The following is a 27,860-nucleotide window of genomic DNA, read 5'->3' as shown; positions in this document are numbered from 1 at the left end:
CTGGAAGTTCGATTGATTTCATTGTGATTCTTTTCTTTTATTTTCAGAAAAGTTGCAGGATGCAGGATTGGCAATTGCTTCTTACTTTTTGACAAATTTTCATGAAAATTTAAATTTTGCTAATATTTTACTAATCTTTGAAATTCCAACCCCAATTCCAGGCCGGCAAGTGCATGTTCAACCGGGATTTGGCCATAGCAAACATCAGCGAGTGGGCCATCATGCCGAAGAACGAGGAAGGGCTGGCGTTTGCCGTGTGGAAGGTGGGCCCGATTGCGGTCAGTTTGAATGCGGCACCAAAGTCCTTCCAGCTGTACAAGTGAGTAATATTTTTATAATTTCTTAATTGTAATTGTCGTATGTACGCTAGGATAAAACTAATGTTTCGTTTAGATGCTATAAGGCTGGTACAAATTTTATTTAAAGTTTTTGTAACCCCCCCTCTTCAAAAGTTGGTCCAAAAAATCAGGGGGCAAAATAAAATATTTTTTCAAAAAACTTCAAAATTTTAATAGAAATTTAAGTGCAATCAGCTGAAATCAATTTAAAATTCATCCCCCTGCGCTTAGAATTATTAGTTTTCGTTGGAATTTCGTACCAACCCGGAATTACGTCGTCGGAAAATCCGCCGGCATCCGAACCGGTCCACAATTCACAAGTCAACCTATGTGGCATCGGAAAGGGCATAAAATTTCCGATCTTTTGATACCCATACATCTAGGTTTTCTATAGAACCCACGTTTTAAAATACCTGGGCAAAAAGTATGTTTGTTCCATGATAACAAAAATTACGAAATTCCATACATTTTTGGCAGGTTGCTCAAATGAAACCATAACAATGTTTTTGCTTTTGATCGAACCAGTTGCATTCGACTTGGTTTAGGGTCCCATACATCGCTATTGAATTGTTTGAAGTTTCGATAAGTAGTTCAAAAGTTATGTATAAAAATGTGTTTTCACAAATACCCGGATCTCAATTATATGCATGTAAACGATGTCCGGATCCATCATCCGACCCATCGTTGGTTAGGTAATTGAAAGGCCTTTCCAATGAGTCCAAGACATTGAAGATCTGGCAACCCTGTATCGAGTTATAACCATTTAAGTGAAATTTGTGTACTTTTTTGAAGCCGGATCTCACTTAAATGTATGTAAACTATGTCCAGATCCATCATCCAACCAATTGTTGGTTAGGTAATTGAAAGGCCTTTCCAATGAGTCCAAAACATTGAAGATCTGGCAACCCTGCCTCGAGTTATGACCACTTAAGTGATATTTATGTACTTTTTTGAAGCCGGATCTCACTTAAATGTATGTAAACTATGTCCAGAGCCATCATCCAACCAATCGTTGGTTAGGTAATTGAAAAGCCTTTCCAATGAGTCCAAAACATTGAAGATCTGGCAACCCTGCCTCGAGTTATGAACACTTAAGTGATATTTATGTACTTTTTTGAAGCCGGATCTCACTTAAATGTATGTCAACTATGTCCGGATCCATCATCCAACTAATCATTGGTTAGGTAATTGAAGAATCTGGCAACCCCGTCTCGAGTTATGACTACTTAAGTTATATCTGTGTACTTATTTTTCTGGATAAAAAAAAAAATAGCTGAAATATGTGTCCAAACCACTCATATTACCCATTTTTGGTAAAAAGTGAGGAAGGCATCAACCACATAGGTGGATTAAGTTAGTTTTTGGAGTAAGATTTTAAATATCTATAAAAAATCTAGATTTATTTTATCTAATTATATCCAATTTTGAATAGTGAAAAATTGGTAAAGCTTTGCATGCTCTCCTACTTCTTCCTTCTGGATCCATCTGCCCACATATTTGAGAAAAGTCGTTATAAAACCGAGCGACTTCCGTTTATTCGAATTCCGCTGCTTTTATAATCTTTTATCTTTTATAATGCTCGCTTATTTGAACGTATCTTGCAGACAAAACATTTATAGACTACCGAAGTCACCCCGGATTGCGGTATCAACGGGTAAATGTTGACCGATTTCGCACGTGTCAGGTCTTAAAACTTCCATTTAGCAGAATTGTTTTACGGTGTTATGATTAAAAGAAAACTGTAATTGTGATAATTAATTGCATTAACAATAATTTTCCTTTGAGAAATCAATTTAAATTTACATGAATTTTAGTTTAAAGACACGCTACATTGTTCTGACCACCAATATTTTTTAAAGATTTAAATACAGTCATCCCTCATATTCGGAACAGTTTACAGATCGGCCAATGTTCAACAAATCATAGAAAATCGATAATTGAACGTAATGATTTGCTTTTACCTTCATGTGAAAGCTTTTCTTGTGATCTTTCGATTGATGTACAGACCAGCTGTACATTTTTACGTTTTATATCAAGTATTCAAAGAAGACATTGACCCTTGCATTCCACACATTCAGTACACTTATTTCTTACGATGTAAACAAACTTTTTTTTCTCTCCAGGAGTATATATTTTTTACAAAATAATGAATTCGCACTCTGAAACCCATAAAACTTATGCTTAGTAATGTTTTATGAATCGTCTGATAACTATTTTTTTGTGGAAATATCAGTAAAATTCAGGTGTTCCACAATTGTGGGAAACACAATAAAATCCCACAATCATTGAACAGGCTGGAAATGCAGTTTTTGTTTAAAGTCTGGAAATGCAGTTTTTGTAGTCTGGAAATGCAGTTTTTGTTTAAAAAGTACTACTTTTACTAGTGAAATAGCAAGAGAATGTCCAAATAAAGGACCTAAAAATAGCAGGGTCAGCAGATAAGTTGCATTTGGCATGCTATTGACAAATTACCACAAAAGTGTTCCGAATATGTGGGATGGCTGTACTGAAATTTAGCTTTTAAACGATTGTTCCCAATACTTCAAGAATTAGTTTTTAGTTTCAATACAACCAAAACAGAAAGAAAAGTAGTAGATTATTATGAAATTTCATCAAAAAGACCCTTTCTCCCCGATTCAATCATTTTTACCCTTTCCAGAACCGGCATCTACGACGACGAAGCGTCCTGCGACAACTCCAAGGTGAACCACGCGATGCTCCTGGTCGGCTACACGCCCACCTACTGGATCCTGAAGAACTGGTGGGGCAGCTGGGGCGAGGACGGCTACATGAAGCTGGCGCGGGGCAAAAACATGTGCGGCATCAGCAACTACGCTTCGTACGTCACGATCGCGTAATAAAGTTTACGTACTTTTTTCGTCGTTCAAAAAGAGTCACTTGTCACAACAATCTTTTCGCAATTAATCACTGTCCCCGTGCGGTGTGGCGCTGCGGTCACTTGGGGGAAAGATTATGATGTTGTTCTGGTTGAGGGTGATATGTGACAGATTAGGGTGACTGAATTTCATGAACTATGAGTTTTATTCAAATTTAGCTTGTGATTTTTGTAGAAAAAATGATCGCCCTAACAGATTCTCCAACAAAGTTGCTAGCCGAAGTCCCACACACGTCGATTGCCCCTAATTGGCTGCCAAACCACTTGTCACAGAGCTCAAATAAATGACCGACCAAGGAAAAACACTCTCATTTCACCCTGAGTCAAGTGCTCCGCAGCCGCAGCAATTAAAGGCTCTCCTCCGAGTTGATTAATACCTGTCGCATCACGCGCGGTTAAAGCCCGAAAAAAAGTTAAGCCGATCGGCAAATGATCAAGTACTTGACGAGTATAACCGCAATGCATTTCGAATTGTGCGGTTTTGTTTTTCATCAGGATATATCCATCAACTCATGGATAACCACTTAGACTTGGCAGACCTTTCGTTGAAACTCATCTGATCCATCAGCGTTTAAAGTGCTTGGAACCTGTCCCGAAAAATGACCACCTTGGCGTTAAGATCATCGAACCTTTCAGTTCTGTTTGAACCGATAACGAAACATATCTGCTATCGATGCTCGGCACGCTAATCGTGGACACGGAATCTTAGCAGTCCCGATTCGGCGTTGAATATTGAAAATTGAAAGTGATAGTTTAGCACGCACAAAAGTTGCAAGATATGCATGTAACTGGTTGTTTTATCTCAGTTGTTGCACAGTAAATATTATCATTTTGATTTAAAAAAAAATCAAGCTCAATTTCTCTACTAATAAATCTAGTTTACAAAATTAAGTAAAATTATTTAAGTCAAATTTATAGAAATTAAATTGAAGAACACATCGGAAGTTGAAAAATACTATTTTTTGCAATTCCGTCGTGAAACTACATGCTTTTCTTGTCATACTTGAACGACGTCACGGCCTACTTTTCTCAACCAAAAATATAACAAAATGGAAAATTAATACCTTTCAATTTCAATCAGTGTTGAAAAGTAGAACTAGTGCCGAAAAGTAACATCAAGACTAACATTTCAAAAAGGCCAAACATTCAATATTACGCCCTTTTAAAATGTTAGTCTTGATTTGAAAATTCCGAAAATATTTTTTTCGAAAAGATCGGAAAATTTCACAATTGCTTCATATAATAACATTGAAAATCGGACCATTAATTGCTGAGATATTGTCGATAAAAAATGGTGGGTTGTTTGGGTGAAACTTAGAAAACATCAATTTTCCTGTTTTTAAACCTTTGCATTGCAATATCTCAGCAACTAAAGGTCGTATCAACAAAGTCCGAATAAGCAAAATATAGAGAATTTTCTCAGCTTTTCAAAAATATTTTTTCCAAAACTGGGCAAACATGTGCACTAATTTTAAAAAATGAAAAACTGCGACTATTTTCAAAAAAGTCACTTAAATATGGCTTTAACTTGAAAACGGTGCACTTTATCAAAATTTCACTAAAGTACTTTTTTATTGCAAATTTGATTTTACATCGAAAAATGAAGTTGAAAAATTTTTACGACCAAAATTTCGATTTTTTGAAAAAATCAGTATTGATTAAAAAATTCATAACTCGGTCAATGATTTTTTGCACAACCTGGAAATTTCTGAAAAGTTGGCATTTTATGTCCTCTAAAACATATCAAAAAATAAAAAAAATTAAAAATAGTGTTTTTTTGTAAATCAAGTTTTAGTGATAAAAAGTTAAATAAAAAAATCACCAAATTTTTTTAACGTGTATTATTTTTTTCCAGTGTAGTCCGTATCCATACCTACAACTTTGCCGAAGACACCAAATCGATCAAAAAATTTCTTCAAAAGATACAGATTTTTGAATTTTCATACATCATTTTTGTATGGACAGCTGCCAAATTTGTATGGAAAATTATATGGACAAACTAATGATGCAAAATGGCTTCTTTGGGCATACCGAAGGCACCAAAAAAGTTTCAGTCGGATTAAAAAATACAAAAATTAAAATTGAAGAAAAAAGACCGATTTCGTAGAGAATTGCTCATGGGTGTTTTAAAAAATATTCCATTCAAAACGCGTTTTTCTGAATTGCAAAAAAAATGTTGTAAGCAACTCCGACGTTATGATAAATTGGTCTATGATAAATTGGTCTTTGATCATCTGAAAAAATACATTTTTTAAAACATTGGCAAAGTCACATAAAACAAGAAAAACTTCCAACCCTAAAATTTTCTAAAATTTCAAGAGTTTTTCTTTCCAGGGCTTTTTCAAGATCAAAAATTAATAAAAAAAATATTTTTTGGCGGTTTTTTAAATCGAAGCCCATCTAAAGGCGGGGTTGGGTTGTAGAGGGTTAACAACTCGACGTCGTCATGCTATCTTGTCGCACCCGCCATTTCGACGTTCCGAGAAAAAGGCGATTTAATGTTTGACCTTGAATAAACAAAAACGAAAGCACGCAATGTGAACACTAACAAACACGTTTTGTTTGGCTTACCTTTCTGTGCATTGTCCCGAAGTTTGGTTGAAGTTGGTTGCTGGAGTCCCGAGTTATAATTACAAATGTTTGACAACTTTTGAGTCATAGAGAAACATGGTCAAAAAATCGATTGTTATCCGAGCATTCGTTGGTGAAGGTTGTCTGAATCAACATGACTCGTCGCGTCCCGGCGCAAAACGCCGGCAATATTGCCCTACCTGCGGCTCAAGCAGGCAAAAAAGTGGGAATTTCCAAAAGGAAGGTTGAGGCCTCAACTGATGGCCAAAAACCGGGGATTTCCAAAAGGAAGGTGCTTTTGGAAGTGACATCGAACAGCAAAAAGACGAAAAAGAGCGACGGTACTGTACCGATGGATGAGGAGGAGGAGAACTCTTCATCGCACGAGGAGCAGCTTTTGAAGAACAACAAGTTTGCTGGACTGCCTGACGAGGACCAGGTAGCGGAAGCAAAGGAGAATGAAGTGAAACAGCGAAAGGAGAAACTGCCTCCTTTTATGTGCGGCAATCAGCAGCAACGATCGACTTTCGAGCGGGGCTGGTTGAACTCATCAAGTCTGGGAAAGTCCAAGGCAACATTCGTCTGTGTCAGGACGGATTTAAGGTGCTGGTGCAATCCAGGCAGCACTATCAACTGGTCAAGGATTACTTGACCGAAAACGAGGCGGAGTACTTTACCCATGATGTCGTCATGGATAAGCCGTACAAAATCGTCGTCAGAGGTCTGTACGACATGCCAGTGGAGGAATTAGCTGCCGAGCTAAAAGTTTTGAAACTGGATGTGTTGGCCGTGCACAAAATGAGCCGACGCAACAAAGACATCAAGTACCGTGACCAGCTCTACCTGCTGCATTTGGCTAAGGGATCGACGACGCTTCCTGAGCTGAAGGCAATTCGAGCGGTTTTCAACATTATCGTGTCGTGGGAGCGATACCGACCAGTGCATCGTGACGTCACACAATGCTTCAACTGCCTGGGCTTCGGGCACGGAGGTAAGAACTGCCACCTGAAGCGTCGTTGCGCCAAATGTGGTACCGATGCGCACATCACATCCCAGTGCATCCAAGATTCGCTGGTGAAGTGCCTCAACTGCAACGGTGAGCACTCGTCAACCGACCGAAAGTGCCCCAAGAGAGCTGAGTTCGTGAAAATTCGGCAGCAAGCATCGACGAAGAATCAGCCTCAGCGTCGTAGAACTCCTCCAGCCCTGGTGGAGCAAAATTTTCCACCTCTTCAACCGCGACGCCAGGTCCCGAACTTGGCACCGTTGCCGTTGGATCCCAGGAAGAGAGCTGAGATGAATCATCCACGGCCGGGTTCCAGCCAGGAGCCGAGACCGCCACCACCGGGCTTCAGCCAGGAGCCAAGACCAACCCAAGAACCAGCAGTTGAGGAAAATGGTAATGATCTTTACACCTCAACCGAACTCCTCAATATTTTCAAACAGATGTCCGCTGCACTGCGTGGATGCAAAACCAAGACCCAGCAGATTGAAGTGCTGACCTCGTTCGTCATCCAGTATGGATCGTAGGTCCCTCAAGCTGCTGAATTGGAACGCTTGCTCCATTAGGAGGAAGAATTTAGAGCTGGTGGATTTTCTTCGCGAGAAGGAGATCGACGTAGCTGCCATCACGGAAACTCATCTGAAGCCCGGTGAAAAAGTTTATCTGCAAAACTACAAGATCGCGACGCAGCTCGATAGGACCACCTCTGGAGGAGGAGGTGTGCTTGTCGCTGTTCATCGTGATCTCAAGCCACGCCGGCTGCCACACTTTAAGCTGGACATCATCGAGGCCGTTGGAGTGGAAATTCCCACTTCGGTTGGCCCAGTACTCTTCATTGCTGCATACTGCCCACGTCAGGTGAATGCCAGAGATGGTTCAGCAGCAAAACTGAAGAGCGATATCCAGAAGCTGACACGGCGGAGCGCAAAGTACATCATCGCTGGTGACCTCAACGCGAAGCATGAAGTTTGGGGCAACAGCAGGAGGAATCGGAACGGAGTGATTCTGCACAACGATCTGCAAAACGGATACTACAACGTTGTGAGTCCGGATCGTCCAACGAGGGTGGCTCGGTCTGGGAATCACTCAATCATCGACTTCTTCATTACCAATATGGCTGAGAACGTGGCTCATCCTGAGGTGTTTGAAGAGTTGAGTTCTGATCACTATCCGGTGGTTGTGGAGGTTGGAGCTTCCGTTACTCCGCAGCGGCAACCAACCCGGAAAGATTACCACAACGTTGACTGGCAGCAGTTTCAGCAAGTGGTAGACAGCAACATCGACTATGATCAACACCCGGAAACTTCTGCTGATATTGATCGTTCGCTGGAGGTGATCCAGCAGGCTATCAACCAAGCAGAGGCTGCCAACGTTCGGGAGGTTCCTGTTAATTTTAAGGTAACTGATATTGACGTAGATACTAAACACTTGATTAGACTTAGGAATGTTTATAGGAGACAATATCAACGGACTGGGGACTATGACAAAAGATTTCAGTTAACAATTTGAACAAAATCATACAAGACCGACTTGACAATATCAGAAATCAAGAATTTTCAAAACATGTAAGCCAGCTTGGGAATTATTCAAAACCATTTTGGAAACTTTCAAAAGTTCTTAAAAACAAACCAAAGCCTATTCCTCCTCTTATTGTTGAGGATTCTCCTTTGATTACATCCGAGGAAAAGGCAAATGCACTTGGGCTTCATTTTGTTAGTTCACATAATCTTGGCGCTTCCATGACCAGCCGTAAAGAAACATCAGTTGCCAATAGTATTTCAACAATCAATGACTCTACCTTTGAATTTCCTGCAGATTCCCATGTTTCTGGTGAGGAAGTCAAAGTTGCAGTTAAACAAATGAAAAATATGAAAGCTCCAGGCTTTGATAACATTTTAATCTAGTGTTGAAAAACAGAGTGATCAGTTCTTTCAACATCTAGCCAATATTTTCAATAAATGTTTGCAACTTGGTTACTTCCCCACCAATTGGAAGCTGGGCAAAGTCATACCAATTTTGAAGCCTCAAAAGATCCAACATCGCCAACAAGTTATCGTCCCATTAGTCTTTTGAGTAGTCTGTCCAAACTCTTTGAGAAGGTCATCTATTCAAGGCTTTTGGATTTTACCAACGATAATAATATAATTTTGAACGAGCAGTTTGGCTTCCGAAAGGGACATAATACTGCTCATCAGCTTACGAGAGTAACTAAAATCATCAAGCAGAACAAGCTTGAGTCTAAATCAACTGCTATGGCTTTGTTGGATGTTGAGAAGGCTTTTGACAATGTTTGGCATGATGGTTTGATACATAAACTGTATTTATACGGTTTTCCAATGTATCTTATCAAAATTATCCAGCACTATCTTTCGGAGAGATCGTTCAGGGTTTTTCTGAATGGGATTGCTTCTGGATTATTCAACATTGATGCTGGGGTTCCCCAAGGAAGTATTCTTGGCCCACTTCTGTACAATATTTTTACATCTGATTTGCCTACTCTTCCTGGTAATGGTGTGTTGTCACTTTTGCTGATGACACTGCCGTTATTTATAAGGGTAAAATAACCAGATATTTAGTTGGCCGTCTTCAGAAGGGTCTTGACGTTCTTTCCGAATACTTTGGCGACTGGAAAATTCGCATAAATGCAGCCAAAACTCAAACCATCATTTTTCCACTTTCCAAATCGGCCAGATTTGTCCCAAAGGATGATGTTTTGATAAAATGAATGATGTTTCGATACCCTGGTCAAAGGAAGTTGTCTATTTAGGTCTCATACTTGACTCGAAACTATTGTTTCGGCAGCATGTAGATAAAATATTGAACAAGTGCAGCATTCTCATCAGGTGTTTGTATCCTTTAATTAACAGAAAATCAAAGCTATCTTTGAAAAATAAGTTAGCAGTTTACAAACAAATAATTTACCCCGTTATTGAGTATGCAGTACCTGTTTGGGAGTGTTGCGCTAGAACTCATAAATTGAAGCTCCAGCGTGTCCAAAACAAGGTACTCAAAATGGTTTTGAATGTTCCTGGCTGGACAAGATCAAGTGAGGTTCATGAATTAGCAGAAGTTAAAATGTTGGATCAGAAGATTCAAGAAAAATGTTTGAAATTCAGGGAAAAATGTGCTATTTCTGAATACCCCTTGATTCAAGGATTGGTTTAGTTTATTGTAAGTTTAAGTTAGTTTTAGGTTAGGTTATGTTTTCTTAACATTTTTTTTTTCCTCATTGTACCTAGTGTTACAAAAATGATAAATCATATACTTTTAAAGTTATAAAAATGAACAGTGTTTAAATCACGAAAAGCAAACTAAAGCTGAAGAGCCACAGCTGACCACTTATTATGTAAACCAAATGTAATTATATTTAATTCAAAAAAAAAAAAAAAAAAAAAAAATAAAAATGGTCAAAAAATCTGTCAAAAATTTTGTGAAAAAATAGTGATTTTTGGAAAAAAATGAAATTTCATGCAAAAACAAGTTTGACATAATTTTTTAATGCAAAATTGAATTTGCAATCGAAAAGTACTTCACAGATTTTTTGATAAAGGGGTCCGTTTTAAAGATATAGCCACATAAAGTTTGATTTTAGCGAAATATTTGCAGTTTTTCAATTTTTAAAAATAGTGAACATGAGTGACCGTTTCTAAAAACATTTTTTTGAAAAGTTCAGAAAATGTGCTATAAAATTGTCTAAGGGACATTGAAGATTGGACCTCGGGTTGCTGAGATAGATCCGCTTTAAGAAAAAGAAACACGAAAATTGAAGTTTTCTTAATCTCATCAAAATAACCCACCATTTTCTAATGACGATATCTCAGCAACTAATGGTCCTATTATCAATGTTGATACATGTTAATACATCTTTTCGAAAAAAATATTTTATTTTTTTTAAATCAAGACTAGCATTTTAAATGGGCGTAATATTCAATGTTTGGCCATTTTAAAATGTTAGTCTTGATTTAAAAATTTTCAAAATATTTTTTTTTCGATAAGATCGGAAAATTTCACGATTGTTTCATGTTTTAACATTTGATAAGGCTGGTACAAATATTTTAAAAAGGTTTTGTCACCCCCCCCCCCCCCCCCTTCAAAATTGGCCTGAAAAATCAGGGGGCAAAATAATATTTTTACAATAAAATTCAAAATTTCAATGAAAATTCAAGTGCAACCAGCTTAAACCAAATTAAAATACATACTTCTGCGTTTGAAATCATTTCTAGCATGTTTGGGTTTATTAAAAAATCTTAAGATTTTTTGAAAATTTTCGATGCAAAATCTTTTTTTTTCGATACAATTTTTGTTTTTTTCAGATCTTAGATTTTTCGAAAACTAATGATTGCAAAATAACTGAACTAGAGGACAATGCATTTTTAAACACTTTTTTCATTTAAATGTGAAGACTATGGCTTGTTATTTATGGCTTGTTATTTTTTGTCCCTCGGCCCTTGACCTCGGCCAAGGCCGAGGGACAAAAACTTTTTTAAATATTTGCATCGGCCTAATCGGACCATTAGTTGCTGAGATATCGTCATTAGATAATAGTGGGTTATTTTGGTGAGATTAAGAAAACTTCAATTTTCGTGTTTCTTTTTCCTAAAACGGATCTATCTCAGCAACCCGAGGTCCAATCTTCAATGTCTCTTAGGAAATTTTATAGCAAATTTTCTGAACTTCTAAAAAAAAACATATTTTATGGTCACTTATGGTCACCACTTTTAAAAATTGAAAAAATGCAAATATTTCGCTAAAATCAAACTTTCGGTGGCTATATCTTGAAAACGGAGCCCTTTATCAAAAAATCTGTAGAGTACCTTTCGATTGCAAATTCAATTTTGCATTAAAAAATTATGTCAAACTTGTTTTTGCATAAAACATTGATTTTTTCCGAAAATCACTATTTTTTCAAAAATTCATAACTCGGCGGCAGATTTTTTGACCATGTTTCTCTATGGCTCAAAAGTTGCGGATTTTTGTACTCTAAAACATATAAAAAAATATCGAAAATCAAAAAATACGTATTTTGGGAAATTGAGTTTTAGTGGAAAAAAGTTGATCAAAAAATCTGCAATTTTTTTTCCGTGTACCTATTTTTTCTCAAAAGTCCTCAACAATACCTGCAACTTTGCCGAAGACACCAAATTGATCAGAAAATTCACTCAAAAGTTACAGCTGTTTGAATATTTACATACCATTTTTGTATGGATAGCAGCCAAAATTGTATGGAGACTTGTATGGATGAACCAATCACACAAAATAGGTTATTTGGTCATAGGGAAGGCCCCCACAAAGTTTGAGCCAAATCTAAAAATACAAAAAATAAAAATGGTCGAAATCGGCCGATTTCGTAGAGAGTTGCTCACGTGCGTCAAACGCGTTCTGACCTGAAATCCCTTTGGCCAGATGTCGCACTTACAACAATTTTCATGGAGTGACAAGATAGCACGACAAGATTAAAACTACTTTCATATGAAAAGTGACAAAAATTTTCGGAGCTTTTTTGGTTTTCATTGAATATCTCAGGATTGAAATCGAATTTTCGAGATCTGTGAAGGTCAAAAGATGAGGCATTGTGAGCTGCACAAAATGGCTTTCTTGACTCAATTTGGCCCAAAATGCACGTACGACAAGTTTGCACGACGGCGACGAACTGCTTCCAAAACGCTCGTCTTGTGGTTTGTTTCAATTCAAAATTTAAATTTATTTTTTCGTATTTCACGGCATTTTACCAGATTTCACGGCCAAGGTCTAATTTACGGATTTACGCGGCTCTAGCTATTATTAGATTATAAGTACAATTTAGTAATTTTAAAGCATGTATCAATTCAAAACAACAACAAATAAAATGAAAAAAATCACAAAAATCTGCATAAATCTTTAAACGGTGAACGTCATCAATCCACGTGAGCCAGCTAGGTCCTTATTTAGATACACGCTAATGATTTGCACCGCCACTCGTTTGACGGTTTTGCCGCCGCCGCCCGATTCAAATTTTGAAAAACAGTATAAAACCACACGTAGTAGATCATGCTAAAAACATATATCACCGTCACCGTCAGGTCTTGCGATTGCGTGGTCCCCCCAGGCCCCTTTTTGGGACATGACGAACAGTTATCATCGAGGTGAGATCTTTATCGGGGGGTGATTTAGGATATGTTTGCACAATTGAGTTGAGTTTTATTGCCGTCGTTCCGTTTCGGGGGGTTGGCGTTATTTTTTCGCTGTCTTGTTTTCACCGTGAGCTGACAGATTGCGTGATCGGATCGATCCGACCGTTAGGCTAATTTGGGTCATGTTGGAGCTGATTGGGTTAGAGCTGAAATCAATGGCTTAGAAGTTTGTGCGGGGTTATTGATATCAAACAAATCAAAATTGCCAAGTTTTTTTTCCTTAAATTCCAAACAGTATTATTTATGAAGGCTAAGATTACTTACGGCCATGTTACGATTATGACGGAGCGCACGCGCGCTCGCCCCTCACTAATGTCATTACTTTTATCTCGAGTAATTTAACTAAATGGTGCACTTGTTCTGCGCGGGTTTCAAGCAGTAGCGCTCCGCGGAGTAATTCGTTCCTCGGTTCAATATGTCTCCCAGTGGGTGTCTACTCCGCCAGCCTTCACTGTAGGTCAGATCGAGGGTTTGAAATATTGAGCTTATTATCATTTAATATGGTTTACGAGAGGGATACTATTTAGTGCCATGTACGGTTGATGGGCGTGATTTGTTTTCAGGATTTGGAGGTTTTTACGAAACTTAAAACAAATTGTTCAGTAGATTTTATTTTTGCAAAGACTTCCAACGGATAGTTTAATTAGCTACAGAAATTAACATGAAAAATGTGCAACATTTTACGCAACCTAGACGTGACATTAAATCTACGACGGAATTGCCTCCAGATTGCCTCCAGATTACTCCAGAAGCACCGGTTCTTGATGACCAGCCATCATTTAGCCTTGGTGGTCACATTCTGCTTGACTCAAGTATCTAGGAAAATATTTGTCATTACCATCAACCTGAAGCGTACTAGGGTACGTTATCCATTAGTGGACCCCTTTCCTTTAGTGGACCCTCTGAAGGGTTTTTGATGAAAAATTCAATAAAATCACAATTTCAAGCGTGTTGTTGTCTACAAATCTTTTATTTGGCATGTTCAGCATCATTTAAAACAATGTTGACTGACATTGAATTGTCCTTTTCGCCAAAATAAGTGTTTTGAGTTCGACATCTGAAATCAGCCATGGCCACTAGCATTTTCACAACAAAACTGCATTTATATTTTATGATTGAATTATCTATTCAATCATTTTTTTGGCTGATTATTTAACTTCAGCAAGTCGAAATAATGTAAGTTTAAGGATCTTTACTGAAATAAAGCGAAGAACTGCCATTTTCGAGCAAAAATTAGGGGGGTCCAATATAGGACAACGAAATCCAAACTTTTCCAAAAGTGGATCCCTGTTAATTTAACCTTCAAAAATGAAGAAAACTGTGTATTCAAGCAAAAGTTTCTCTAAAACATACAATAAATGCTTGTTGTTATCAACCTAAACGCATATTTTTTCAATTAAGAGTAAAAATATAGCTGTTTTCATGTTAAAAGTACCAAAAATGCTGAAGCCGTAAAAATTTATAATTAATCAAAACTATAGTTGATTGTACTTAACTGAAGCATCATAAATGCAGTTTGAAATGATATTTTATAGTAATAAATCAATAACAACACTTTTTTTAAATAAACATGCGTGATTTTATCAGCAACTGTAAACAAATCTATTATTTAGTTTCGGTCAACCATTTATGTAATTAATATGGAAAAATTTGCATCAAGATTACTTTTTTTTAATTATTTTTATGTTTAAAGTGGTTTTTGAAACGTTTTCTCTGATCTTTTTCGGAAATAAATGTTTTTAAATGTCTGTTAGGTTTTTTTAGCCAAATTTGTTAACAAAACATATTTGTTAATGATGAAAAGTGAGCAAAATCCATCTTTTATTCATTATATCTATCATTAGACCTACACCATGCACCAAAACATCAAATACCGGTTAAATTTGGTATCAAAATAACAGTTTGCCTATAGTGGACCCGGGTCCACAATCGGATTATGGTCCACTATAGGAAAAGGGGGTCCATAACACGGCAAAAAAACTTTTTTTTCAAATGGCTATTTTTCTGCTCAAAAACAAATAACTGATGAAACAAATAGTCAAAACTGTTCAAAAGACTTCAGTTTTCATTGTTTTGTACAAAGGGTTATGAAAAAGTGCTTAAAATATTGAAAATTTGTGAAAAATGTGCTTCGGCTCTACTAGGGGGTCCACTAATGGTTAAAATACCCTACCGCCGCCGGGAACATCCCATTTCTCGCGACTTGACTCGATCGACATCGCTTACACCTGTCCCGGGAAGGAATCGATTCGCGGACCATCCGATCCGCGGTCCCCATGAGTAGATGAAACTTCCCCGATAAGAAGATTGTATGCATTTATGCAAAAAAGAAAAAAAAAAACAGAACTTGTTTCACATAACTCTATGCGCACGAGACTAAGTTTACCCCTTCAAACGTTGTTATTATCACGGGTTTTGCCCCCTGAATCTGGACCTATGTTTTGAGGAAGGAGGGCACGGTAATAAGTAATGGGACAGCGAGCGTCCATTCTGTCGCGTGTACCAGATAAGTCGAGAAAAAATAGCACATTAGTCTTTTGCGCTGTAAAGGTGGCGGCCACAGGGTGCGGAACCTGCGTTGCTAGCTGATTATCTAACATTAATTAACATATATGCACATAACCTGCACATCTCGGGTTGCCACCTGATTTTAATCTGGACGCACCACTGGGTCGCGTTGGTGATGTGAAGCTGCTCTGGTGGTTGCTCTTTAATTTGTATATTTTGAGATAATAGTCAAACAAAACATTTGTTGGGAATTCTACTGTAGTAAAAGCCACTTAAAAGTAACCACAGTGGGCAAAAACGGGTTAAAACGGATCTTTTGGTTCCGTCAGTTCTGCCTATCAAAAGTATAATTTTTAATATTAGAAATTTCGAGGAATCGATTTGTTTTACACTTATTAGCGGCAAATGCCGGGAAATGGTCCATTTTACCCCCATTTAGCCTCTTTTGTGACGTTTTTCTCGAATATCTTAAACTGCCGTAGTTTGCCTTGAAGTATCTTATTTTATGTAAAGTCACGCGAAATCGATTGGTGACGGCAATGACCCATTTTGCCCCATTTTGCTCCTTTTTTATGTGTTTTTCTTTCATATTTTGAATTGTTTCCTACAGTTTTAAAGTACCGTCAGTGGGGGTGACTATGGGTCAAAAAATGATATACCTCTCGAAATTTCTTAATAACAAAAACAAATTTTAATAACATCGAAAATCTTTCAACGTAGATTTGTTCTTAGATAATTTACTAACATTTTCCCAAAATATGGTGGATTTTGATGAACACTACCTTAAATGCCAATAGTTTGAAAATTGACCCAATCTCACCCCTTAGAGGGGGTGACATTGGGTCAAACGAAATTAAAATGATGCTCAAATACAACGATATGGTAAAAACAAGTCATCCAACAGCGTTTCTTGTTCGAGGGAATCGTATTGACACGCTACAATGTTTGAAGTGGAGATTTTCAAACAGTTGGGTAGTTTTCGAGCAATTCCAACAAAAATATTAGAAAAATGATTTTTCGAGAGGTCATTTTTGGCCAAAAACGTACCCCAACTTTAGACATCTGCCAAAATAACAGGATTTGTTCTAGGAACGAGATTTTTTCAGCGAAGTCATCTTAAGATGTCCCCTACACAACCCTTTTAACAGAATTCAGTTTCATTGAGAATAACCTGAAAAATGGTAAAATCCGTAAAAAATCACTTTGACCCAATTTCACCCCCCCATACCCAATGTCACCCCCACTGACGGTATGTCATTTATGTAGAAAATCACGAGGAATCGATTTGTGGCGTTTTCACTGGCGGCAAATGACAGCAGAGGATTATTTTGCCCCATTTACCTTTTGTTTATGTGTTCTTCGTCAATATCTTTAATTGCCGTTGTTTTTCCTGTTTGAAAGTATAGTATTTTAAGTAAAAAATCACGAAAAATCGATTGGTGACACTCTCATTGACGGCAAATGACAGCAAGGGCCCATTTTGCCCTATTCCCCCCCCCTCTTTATGTGTTTTCTTTAAAATCTTGAATCGCAGTGTTTTCTAGAGTTAACAGAAATGTAATTTTATGCAGAAAATAACGTGGAATCGATTGGGACCATCCATAAACCACGTGGACACTTCAGGGGGTATGGCGATTGTCCACGATCCAAAAAGATTTTTTTTGTATGGACAATTGTCCACGAAGGGGGGGGGGGGGGGTAATAGATTCCCAAAAAAGTGTCCACGTGGTTTATGGATGGTCCCATTGGGAACACTCTAATTTGCGGCAAATGGCGAAAAGGGCCCGTTTTGCCCCATTTACTCCCTCTTTAAATGTTTTACGTGAATATCTTGAACGTGCCGAGCATTATAAAATAGGATTATTATAAACTGTATTGGAAACCGCGGCATTTTGAATGAATCACATCTTTTGATCCAATATTTTTTTTATTGTATTTATTTTTTATACATGTTATGATCTATCTAATTGTTTTATTCCGTTCCTTTTGTGACCGAAATCAATCAAATCAATCAGAACATTATGCAAAAAATGAGCTTGAACAGCTCTCTTAATTCGTTACTTTTGTCTGGATTTGCTCCAGATGCCGGTGTTTGATGAAAAATTATTAAATATGATATTTTTTTTTCAATTTAAAATTCATAAATATACGTCAAGATTGGTGCGCTAGAAGTGGGGACGCGAAGTCGTGATTATTCAGGTAAATTTTTTGTGTGTGCTTTTGTATCGTTATTTGTATGGGGTGAATGCGTAATTTGTAAAGGTGGTGTAAAAATATTCGGAGTGAAAAGTGATTTTTTTTGTGTGTTTTTGGTCATAAATTGTGTGTGTCTTAATTTATTGTTTTGTGATTTTCAAAGCCCTTCCTATATCATCGTTTATCGGAAGGCACGACGTCGGGTGGATTGTATTTAAATTTTTCGAGGTTTTATTGATTTGCGGTGAAAAAGCCATTTCTATATAATGATCGAAAGACGCACTGACAATTTGGATCGTCGAGTTAATAGTGGAGCAAAATAACTGTGTGTGATTGATTGATTGTCCCGCCCGTGTGGATCAATCGGACCGCGCACTGGACTCACAATCCAGAGGTCGCCGGTTCGAATCCCGCGGCGGGCGCTCTAAAATTCTTTGTGTAAATATGGGTATTCGGCGCCGTCGCTCCGTGCCATACTTTCATACACTTAGGAGCCCAGGGCGGCGAAGTCCTTGTAGATAAAAAGGAAGACACTAGTGGTTGGTACTAACAATGGTGGCCGACAGCTATAAAGTCAACTTCGTTTTTCGATTGATTGTGTGTGCTAACTAGAAAGACCTTCCCATAGCACCGTTGCTCGGAAGGCTCGCCGACGGGTCTGTTATGAAAGTCCTCCCCATAGCATTGTAGCTCGGGAGGCATCGAAAAGCCAATACCTTATCCTACTAACCCAAAAAAAAAAAAAAAAATAATCACGTGATTCTTGAAGGAGATGCTGTGGATTCAACGGTCTCAAGTGGTATCAACAAGTATATAGCGAAAAACTATGTGCTTGATGAGTCTGCAACTTCAACTATCGGACTAACATTCCTCCCTTTCGTTGAACTGCAGGTTTCTTGGGAGGGCGCCGGTATTGACTAATAAAGTAGGGATCTTCAGAGGTTAAACAGTGAACGGATGGTTGGCTCCCACTGATCATTTTTGATTCATTGTTTAACTTCAGCTGATCTGTCAATAACGGAGTAGCAGCTCATTGGCAGGCAACCATGCTCATGCTCATGCTTAAAATTCATAAATATACGTTAATATAATATCAAGTTTTTTTTTTTAATATATACAATTGAATATAAAATATGTAAAACACTAGATATTTTGCAGATCTGTAAACTAAAATTTCAACAAGTTTCCCTAATAAACCAAATTGACGCTGATAAATGCCGAATGCAAATTTAAAATGCTTATCGATTACTTAGTATTCAAGGAATTCCCGGGGTGAACGCACTAGAAGATATTATCTAGATTTTAAATTTAAGACTATCATTTGAAAAAGCTCAACATGTGGGAATTAGTTCCTTCTGAAAATGTTTGTGTTGAGCAAATTTTGAAAATAATTTTATTAGAAATATTAGATTTTTTTACGATAATTTCAATTTTTTTCATCGAAAATCGGATGAATAGATGCTGAGATATCGTTCGAAATTTGGAAATTTAGTACAATTTGAGTAGTACTCAAAAAAACTATTTTTTTTAAAGAGGTGCTATATATCAAAATTTCAATCCAGTATTTTTTGATTCCGAATGTGATTTATAACTTAAAAACAAAGTTTCATTTTGAATTTATTGACCACGTTTTCTAAATATTCCAAAAATATGATTCATTGCAAAAGTTGGCAAAAAGCAAAGCAAAGCAATCCACTTTAACGACCCCCCGGGTCTTTTGTCGGCTCTGTTGCAAGTTTCTACTCATTTCTAGGCGTCCGAAGGTTATGTCTGGTGAGTCACTCAAAACCTCTCTAACGCTAATGAACCGACGTTTTACTTCCCTATCCGATAGAAGGTCGTAAAAGTTGGCAGCACTGGCTAATATTTTTTGCCCTTGCTGTCATTGAAAAAAATCAAACTTGACAACATTGACTTTATCACCATTTCAGTACCGTAATCTGGGGTGAAACGGGACACGTGGGGGCTGTTTAGCATTGTTACTGTACAATATTTGGTTATTTTTGATCAGTTTCGGATAGAACAGACACAGAGCAACAAAAATAGTGCATTGGTTTCCATATTTCAAGCTTTTGAGTGCTCTAAAAACTGCTGTCCTTATTCAGACTTGTTACGCGCGGCAAACGCAAAACGCACCTCGCAGACCAGCAACAGTACATCCCGTAAAGATGACAGCTACCAAACGGTGATGCCACGAACAAAGATTCTTTACATTCCTCGTATCGTCTGAGTGATTAGTGCTAGCTCAAAACGTATTTTTTGCCATGAAGGCCTTTTCAATTTAGTTAAATTAGTTATCCAATACCTGCTCCGAGAATTAGGTACTTATCAATGTGTATATTGATAATATTAGTGAGTTATTATTACAAAATACATATAGCTTAAACATCCCCCCCCCTTTGTGCAGGTAGTACTCCACGTGGGATTCTAACCTGAACCGATCTGCATCAACGATGCTCAATTGAATACCTGCTGAGTTTTTCTAACTCCACTGTACTGTATTTTAGGAAATTTATAACTCTCTCTCTCCCACTGAAATACAATTGCAATGAACTCGCCAACCTGCTACGATTTTTGAGTTATAAATCCGGAAAATATCAGCACCCGTTGCCCAGCTCGGCAACAAGACTTTAGTCCCGATTTGATAGAGTTCTTTTTGATTTCAAACCTGATGTTAAATCTTAAAATGAATCATCAAAAAATAGTTTAGTTTTTACCTTTTTGCGTTATAGCTCAAAAGTTCCCTATTTTTAAAATCTGAGCAGTTCTCTAGGATTTCGGTCATTCGATTTTTTTTTGTATTTTATTATCCGACTGAAACTTTTTTGGTGCCTTCGGTATGCCCAAAGAAGCCATTTTGCATCATTAGTTTGACCATATAATTTTCCATACAAATTTGGCAGCTGTCCATACAAAAATGATGGATGCAAATCTGTATCTTTTGAAGGAATTTTTTGATCGATTTGGTGTCTTCGGCAAAATTGTAGGTATGGATACGGACTACATTAGAAAAAATGAAAAATGATACACGGTAAAAAAAAATCGGTGATTTTTTTATTTAACTTTTTATTACTAAAACTTGATGTTCGGGTGAACCATGAAGTAGAAAAACTAAATTTCTTGTAGCAGCCGTTTATTGTTGGCAGCTCAAAAACTGCAATATAATTTTAGGGTAAGTAATTATTTCAATTCCATTCCTTTTTCCTACTTACTAAAATAGTCTTGCTCCAACTACCGATTTACTTCTCCTTCCTAGAACCTCCTTAATTCCTTCTCCTTTTCCCGCTCAAATCATCATCACCGTACGAGTTCGCACCAAGTGACGGTACTGTGACGGCGGTGGTCTTCGTGTGCTGCGCGTAAGTATTCATAGTTAGTGCTTTGAATTAACACTAATCTTACCGTTTCTACTTACAGGTCGTGCTCTTAGGGATAGGTTTCAAATAAACACTAGAACTGGCCCTAATCGCACTCTTTTGCACTAATTTAGATCAATTGCCCTGCTCTAAATATCACTGCCCACTTAGCAATGGAGAATTTTTGTTTTGTTTTCTTCTACCCTTCGCGCGCGTTGACAGTAGAGGTGGAATCAGCCGATTACACCGCCACTGCTGCACCGGTCGGCAGTGTGGCCATCCCAGCGGTCGTAACACTTGATTTGCAAAAAAAACACTATTTTTTATTATTTTTTGATATGTTTTAGAGGACATAAAATGCCAACTTTTCAGAAATTTTCAGGTTGTGCAAAAATCATTGACCGAGTTTTAAATTTTTTAATCAATAGTGATTTTTTCAAAAAATCGAAATTTTGGTCGCAAAAAAATGTTAACTTCATTTTTCGATGTAAAATCAAATTTGCAATCAAAAAGTACCTTATTGAAATTTTGATAAAGTGCACCGTTTTCACGTTAAAGCCATATTTAGGTGACTTTTTTGAAAATAGTTGAAGTTTTTCATTTTTTAAAAGAAGTGCACATGTTTGCCCACTTTCAAAAAATATTTTTTTCAAATGTGGGCAAACATGTGCACTTTTTAAAAAAAATGAAAAACTTCAATTATTTTCAAAAAAGTCACCTAAATATGGCTTTAACGTGAAAACGGTGCACTTTATCAAAATTTCACTAAAGTACTTTTTGATTGCAAATTTAATTTTACATCGAAAAATGAAGTCGAATTTTTTTGCGACCAAAATTTAGATTTTTAGAAAAAAATACTTTTGATTCAAAAATGCATAACTCGGTCAATGATTTTTTGCACAACCTGGAAATTTCTGAAAAGTTGGCATTTTATGTCCTCTAAAACAAATCAAAAAAAAATAGTGTTTTTTTGCAAATCAAGTTTTAGTAATAAAAAGTTAAATAAAAAAATCACCAATTTTTTTACCGTGTATCATTTTTGTCTAGTGTAGTCCGTATCCATACCTACAACTTTGCCGAAGACACCAAATGGATTGAAAAATTCCTTCAAAAGATACAGATTTTTGCATTTTCATACATCATTTTTGTATGGACAGCTGCGAAATTTGTATGGAAAATTATATGGACAAAATAATGATGCAAAATGGCTTCTTTGAGCATAATTTTCAGTCGGATTAAAAAATACAAAAATAAAAATGAAGAAAAAAGACCGATTCCGTAGAGAATTTCTCATCGAACACATATCAATAAAGTTTTTTTTGATAAATAGTGTTTTTGCGCAGATTTTTTTTTAATTAAATGTGAACAAATAAATTTGTTTAGAGTGCATTTATTTTTTTCCAATTAATTATTGTCATTCCTTATGGGTAATTCTCCCCTTACTAACACACCAGCTCCTGGGCATGTTCAAAAATTAAAGGAGTCGTATTGCCCCACCGTCACGAAATACTGAAAAAAATGATTTGGGATTCGTGTTCAGGTATCAAATTATATCCTCTTTACAACTATTAAATCAGAATTATGTTTTTTGTCAATACAGGCGAAAATTTTATAGATTTACTGACCTAGATCAGGCTCGACTGGGTAAAAATTTGAGCTTTACCAGTCAAGTACATTTTCAAACGATGTTGTTTGGTTAAATTAATTTTTTCAATTATGGTCATTTTTGAGCACATTAGCGATTTTTTTCGATTCATTTTAACATCGTAGACATGTACGTCAACTTTCTACGATAGATATAAAATTGATAACAAGAGTTGAGCTTTGTGAAGCTCCGATTGCAAGACTTTCTTACAAGAATTTGCAAAGCAAAACCAAGACTTTCATTTAATTAGATTGCTTATACACGGAGAAAAAAGAGTTCCTAAAATCGTGAACAAGCGTTCATGAAAATAGGAACCTCGAACAAAGTGTTCAAATCCCACGGTACGATTTTGAAAAACGTACCATAAAATTTGAACACTTTGTTCGTGGTTCCCATTTTCATGAACGCTTGTTCACGATTTTAGGAACTCTTTTTTTTCGTGTAGATACTAACCATCTCGTTGGATATCTTTCTTATAAATCTCAACCGTTAAGGGTGTCACCGTCAGCAGCTATTTCCGAGGTGCCAACAACGACTTGATAAACTCTTCCACGCCAAGTTATTGCCCAGGCGCGGGCCCTGAGATCCATAAACATTCCCTCTTCACGATGGTGATCTGTTCAGGTTTGATAGGGCGCAGATCCGCACAAGATCCTCCCAGACCGTGGTGCTGGTGACGGTGCGTCGCTATAGACTTCATTAAAATCATTATCCCGGGCGCAATTAGCCGTACTTAGTATTTGTACTTTCCGTTTCTCGATCGTTGGTTGGTTGGTTTGCTGAAGCTGTGAAGGAGGCACTTAATTGCAACAGTTTCAGTTAGCAGCTCTCTCTCTCTCTCTCTCGCTAGCGCTTGTACGTGCGTGATAAGTGATTATGATAAGATCCAATAAGTTGCCATGTTTGCTGCTGCTGCTGCCGGTTGGGTCTTGGCCAAAGCCAAAGTGATGGTCATCTCGTAAAGTACAGTTGAAAGTGTCTAAAGAAGCTGAGCAGTAGTTAACTAACCATGTTTTAAACAGATTATAATAGCACTATTGATAGGAGATGGAGTGATACGAGTTGGCGTCAACGAGTTTCCTGAAGGGAAAGAAGGAAACGACGTAATAAATCGATAGAAATCGATCAGCTGAGATTAGAAGGAGCAGGTAATGGAATTTTAATGAGCTCGTAAAATTAAACAAATGAGTCGAGCTGGGCTTGTACTGGCGCGAGATTATCAACCATAATTTGACGTGGGTCTAGTGAAGAAATGCCACCTTTCTTCAGCTTGATCAAGACTACAATCTAATTAGATAATCTCCACACTCTGGCGCCACATTTCGCCCGCTCACAGAAGTAATTAACAATATGGAGCACTAAAAAAAGCTTTAAGACCTGATCCCTCCGTTGAAATTCCAACTCAACGGATTCGGCTAATTACTCGCCGCAGATGTCCCCCCGGGGCGAGCGGTGCAATATGGGCGATGACGGTCTTTAGGGAGCGATAAATTTACCAATAGCTTTCATGGTTGTTTGTGGGGGACGTTATTGGCGCGGGGATTTCACGCACCATTTGCGGGAAACCAAAAATTGGTACCTACAGATGAGAGCAACAGCGTGGTCTAAAAAAATCCGGTTATTCGCTTCTTTTATGTGAAAAGTATTGTGCCAAACGGATAAAACATTTTTTTAACAGAAAAAAATGAACAAAAATCAGTTATTCAAATGATTGTAATTTTTCAATTCAACTTATGCGTCATTCTCTGCCAATTCACACGAAATCGAAAAAAAGATGCCAAACCTCTCTTCGATGTCTGAGAAACTTTGCTTTAAGGGGTAAATTTGGTCCGAATCCGAGGCCCATTTATCAATATCTCATGACGGTGGATCAGGATAAAAAACGTGTCTTTGGGTTTTCAATGTTTTGCAGCTTGAAACCGTAGAGAGATAGCAATTTGTTGTCAATTTTTTTTTGTGTAAAATTGGACGCCCGATTTAATAGTGTACTCAAAATTTAAGAAAAAACACTATTTTCCTTCGAAAAAAGCAACAAAAAAAATCAAATTGCTGCCATTTCCCGTTACTCAACTGACAATTACTGAGAGACATGCATCTGCAATAAGGGACTATCCATAAACCACGTGGACACTTTTTTGAAACCTCAGATCCCCCCTCCCCCCCTCTATGGTGTCTACGTGGTTTATGAATGGTTCCTTTCAATGTTTTTCTGGCTCGTGCATTGCTAGAATGAGAATGATTTATTTCTTTAACTAAAATATTCGTGCTGAACGGTAAGTGGTTTGTTTCATTATTTTAGAAAAATGTCACGTTCAAGCGGTCCACGAGCCTCAACAAACGTGCAAAAAGAAATTTATTTGTGAAATTTTCAGAGCTTTCCGAAAAAAACTAACAAAAGCATACAGTCATCCCTCATATTCGGAACAGTTTACAGATCGGCCAATGTTCAACAAATCAAATAAAATCGATAATTGAACGTAATGATTTGCTTTTATCTTCATGTGAAAGCTTTTCTTGCGATCTTTCGATTGATGTATAGACCGGCTGAACATTTTTACGTTTTATATCAAGTTTTCAAAGAAAAATAAAACTCATGCTTAGTATTGTTTTATGAATGGTCTGATAACTTTTTTTTGTGAAAATATCAGTTAAATTCAGGTGTCCACAATAACATCTCACAATCATGCAACAGGCAATTTGGAGGCAGTGTTTTGGTGCTCTAGATAAAATATTCTTGAAATGCAGTTTTTGTTTAAAAAGTATTACTTTTACTAGTGAAATAGCAAAAGAATGTCCAAATAAAGACCCTACTAATATCAGGGTCGGCAGAAAAGTTGTAATTTGTAGTTACCACAAAAGTGTTCCGAATTTGTGGGTGTCCCGGGATGACTGTACGAAAAAAGCAAACAAAAAAACCATTCGGCCTTGTCTAAATATTTTTGAAAAATCAAAGTGCACGTGTTCCTTTGGACCCCATACTTCATGCTCCCCCTCGAGTTGAGTCTGTGCAGTCATTTTCATTGTTTTTTGTAGGTCATTGTTATACAATTATTATATTTAATATTTAATAATAATAATTTAATCAGAAGAAAAAAGTTATATATTTAATATTATAAATCGCTGAAATCCACAGACAACTGCTCATTCTTAACTATTTTTTTTCTAATTTTCATCATAACAAAAAAAATTTGTTCAAATATTTGAAACAAAAAAAAAAAAGGATTATTACAGAAACAACAACGAAACCTTGACAATTGTATCATCATTTAAGAATTAAGAATTTACAGTCATGCCTCGGTTAAGCACCGCTTAAGGGGGATGCAAAACCGAGGCGTGCATAACTGAGACATTCGCGTTTGAAAAATCATCCAAACTTCAATAAATTATAGTATTTTGGAATTGGAATGATGTCTGCCCTCCATTGCACAATGGTCTAGATCGCTTGCTCACTCTAAAAAATAACCCTGCAAAGTTAAAAAACTGGAAATTTTAAATTGAAATTCAAACCCAGAACCAAACCCAGAAACAAGAGTCAGGACGGGCGCCTTAGCTCACTCGGTCATCAGACCAATTAAAAGCTCTGAGGATAAACGCATATATCAGCTTGACATTTCCGCCAAGTAGATTTCCCATGCTGATGGGCTACATTTTTCAAGGTGCTAAATTACATAAAATTGCATAAAACAATGCACGCAGCTGGATTACTACGTTTTGAGCTGTGTAGATTCGTAAAAAATGTAGTGTTTCACCAAAAAAAAAAAAATTTTTTTTGAAATGAATGAAAAACTTTGATACCCATATTGTAAAAACTGAAATGTTTAGTATTTTTTCAGAAAATACGATGTTTTGTGATTTTTTTTAGTTTTCTCCAAAAAAAATTATCACTTTCTTAATGTATGAAAAAATCGCGATCATTTGATACATTTTTTTTAGAAAATACGAAGTTTTGTAAAAATTTCTAGTATTTTTAAAAATGTGCGTTATTACTTTCGTATTGTTTGAAAAAAGCTTGATCATTTGTTATCCGAAAAAATATTTTTACTAATTTTTCGAGAAAAACATTGCATTTTCAAAATTCAAAACTTCCACGTGGTTTATAGATAGCCCCTTACCCAAGAAATATAATTTTATAGAAAATAGGAATGAGTTCATTATAAAGTAATTTTGTATGATTTTGTTAAATGATTGTTTGTCAATTTCTTTTTTTTTTTAAAAAGGTTTAGTAGAATATTAGCGATGGATAGTGAAATGATGAAAATAGACCTAATTATTAAGATGGAAGTAATCCATTGTAGTTGTTGAAATCGATTGTGGAATTGATTTTTTTACTTTTTTCCCGTCGGATGCCAGAGTGTCGTCTTTTATTATTTTTATATTTATATTTTTTATTTGAAAGTTAAGACAAATATTAAGTTTTATCATATCTTCAGATAATAAAAATTTAGCGAATAACATTTAAAAGAATATTTATTCTGATTGAACTCATACCAAACAGCCTGTTAAGTGAATGAGTTTATCTCACCAAAAAACAATCTGCACCACATTATAAAAGAAAAGTGCAAATCAATGCACCATTAAAATCAGATTGGCGGGTGCGTTGTTTTCGTTTGGACTTCCTCCGCTCTGTATGCAATCGTAAATTTTGGCAACCTCCAGACCTGTTGGTGGGACGCCCGCGTCAAAAGCTTGGGCGGAGTGCGATTAAATTAGAGCTCTCGAAAAGTGTAATTAAGAAATCGTTAAAGATACAAAATTTACGGTGCAGTTCTTTTTTTTTGCTGTGGCTGCCGATCGATCGAGGGCGTGGGTGATATATGGGCTGATTTTGGTTTCGGGGTGGATGATCGTTAAAATATCTGCTGCTGAATGTTGAGGTGGTGATGGTGGTTCCACTTTCTTCGGTAAAATTCGTGGAATTTGAAGGCAATTTGGCGATACAGCTGGCGAAACGTTCATTAAGTTGTAATAACTTTTTTAATCCTTCTTTTTATTGAGCGATGAACGAAAATATCTTGCTAATTGGCAAATTTGTAAGTGAAGTGTTTTAATCCTTATTGTTTTCACGTGGGATGAAAAAGAAAAAAAGACGAAATCAAAAACAAAATACAGTCATCCCACATATTCGGAACGGTTTCCAGATCGGCCAATGTTCAAAAAATCATAGCACATCGATAATT

General features: G+C 36.8%; 1 protein-coding gene and 1 long non-coding RNA gene across 2 annotated transcripts in view; one reads left to right on the top strand and one right to left on the bottom strand.

The window, feature by feature from the left end:
- The window catches only part of LOC6046678 (cathepsin K), a 22,628-nt gene extending 19,432 nt beyond the window's left edge, over positions 1 to 3,196 (top strand). Inside the window, exons 2-3 of the mRNA XM_038260807.1 lie at positions 162 to 319; positions 2,998 to 3,196. Of these exons, the coding sequence (XP_038116735.1) occupies positions 162 to 319; positions 2,998 to 3,196 (357 nt within the window). The remainder of the gene's footprint in view (positions 1 to 161; positions 320 to 2,997) is intronic.
- A 17,569-nt stretch (positions 3,197 to 20,765) lies between these two features.
- LOC119770846 lies at positions 20,766 to 21,275 on the bottom strand. Its single transcript, XR_005279022.1, has 3 exons — positions 21,098 to 21,275; positions 20,895 to 21,035; positions 20,766 to 20,836 (listed from the first exon to the last, which is right to left on the bottom strand). It is a non-coding gene; the product is annotated as an uncharacterized LOC119770846 (long non-coding RNA).
- Positions 21,276 to 27,860: the final 6,585 nt, after the last annotated feature.

The sequence above is a fragment of the Culex quinquefasciatus genome, chromosome 3 (assembly GCF_015732765.1).
Source record: "Culex quinquefasciatus strain JHB chromosome 3, VPISU_Cqui_1.0_pri_paternal, whole genome shotgun sequence".
Classification (NCBI taxonomy): domain Eukaryota; kingdom Metazoa; phylum Arthropoda; class Insecta; order Diptera; family Culicidae; genus Culex; species Culex quinquefasciatus.
This window is presented reverse-complemented; position numbering and strand designations above follow the sequence as displayed.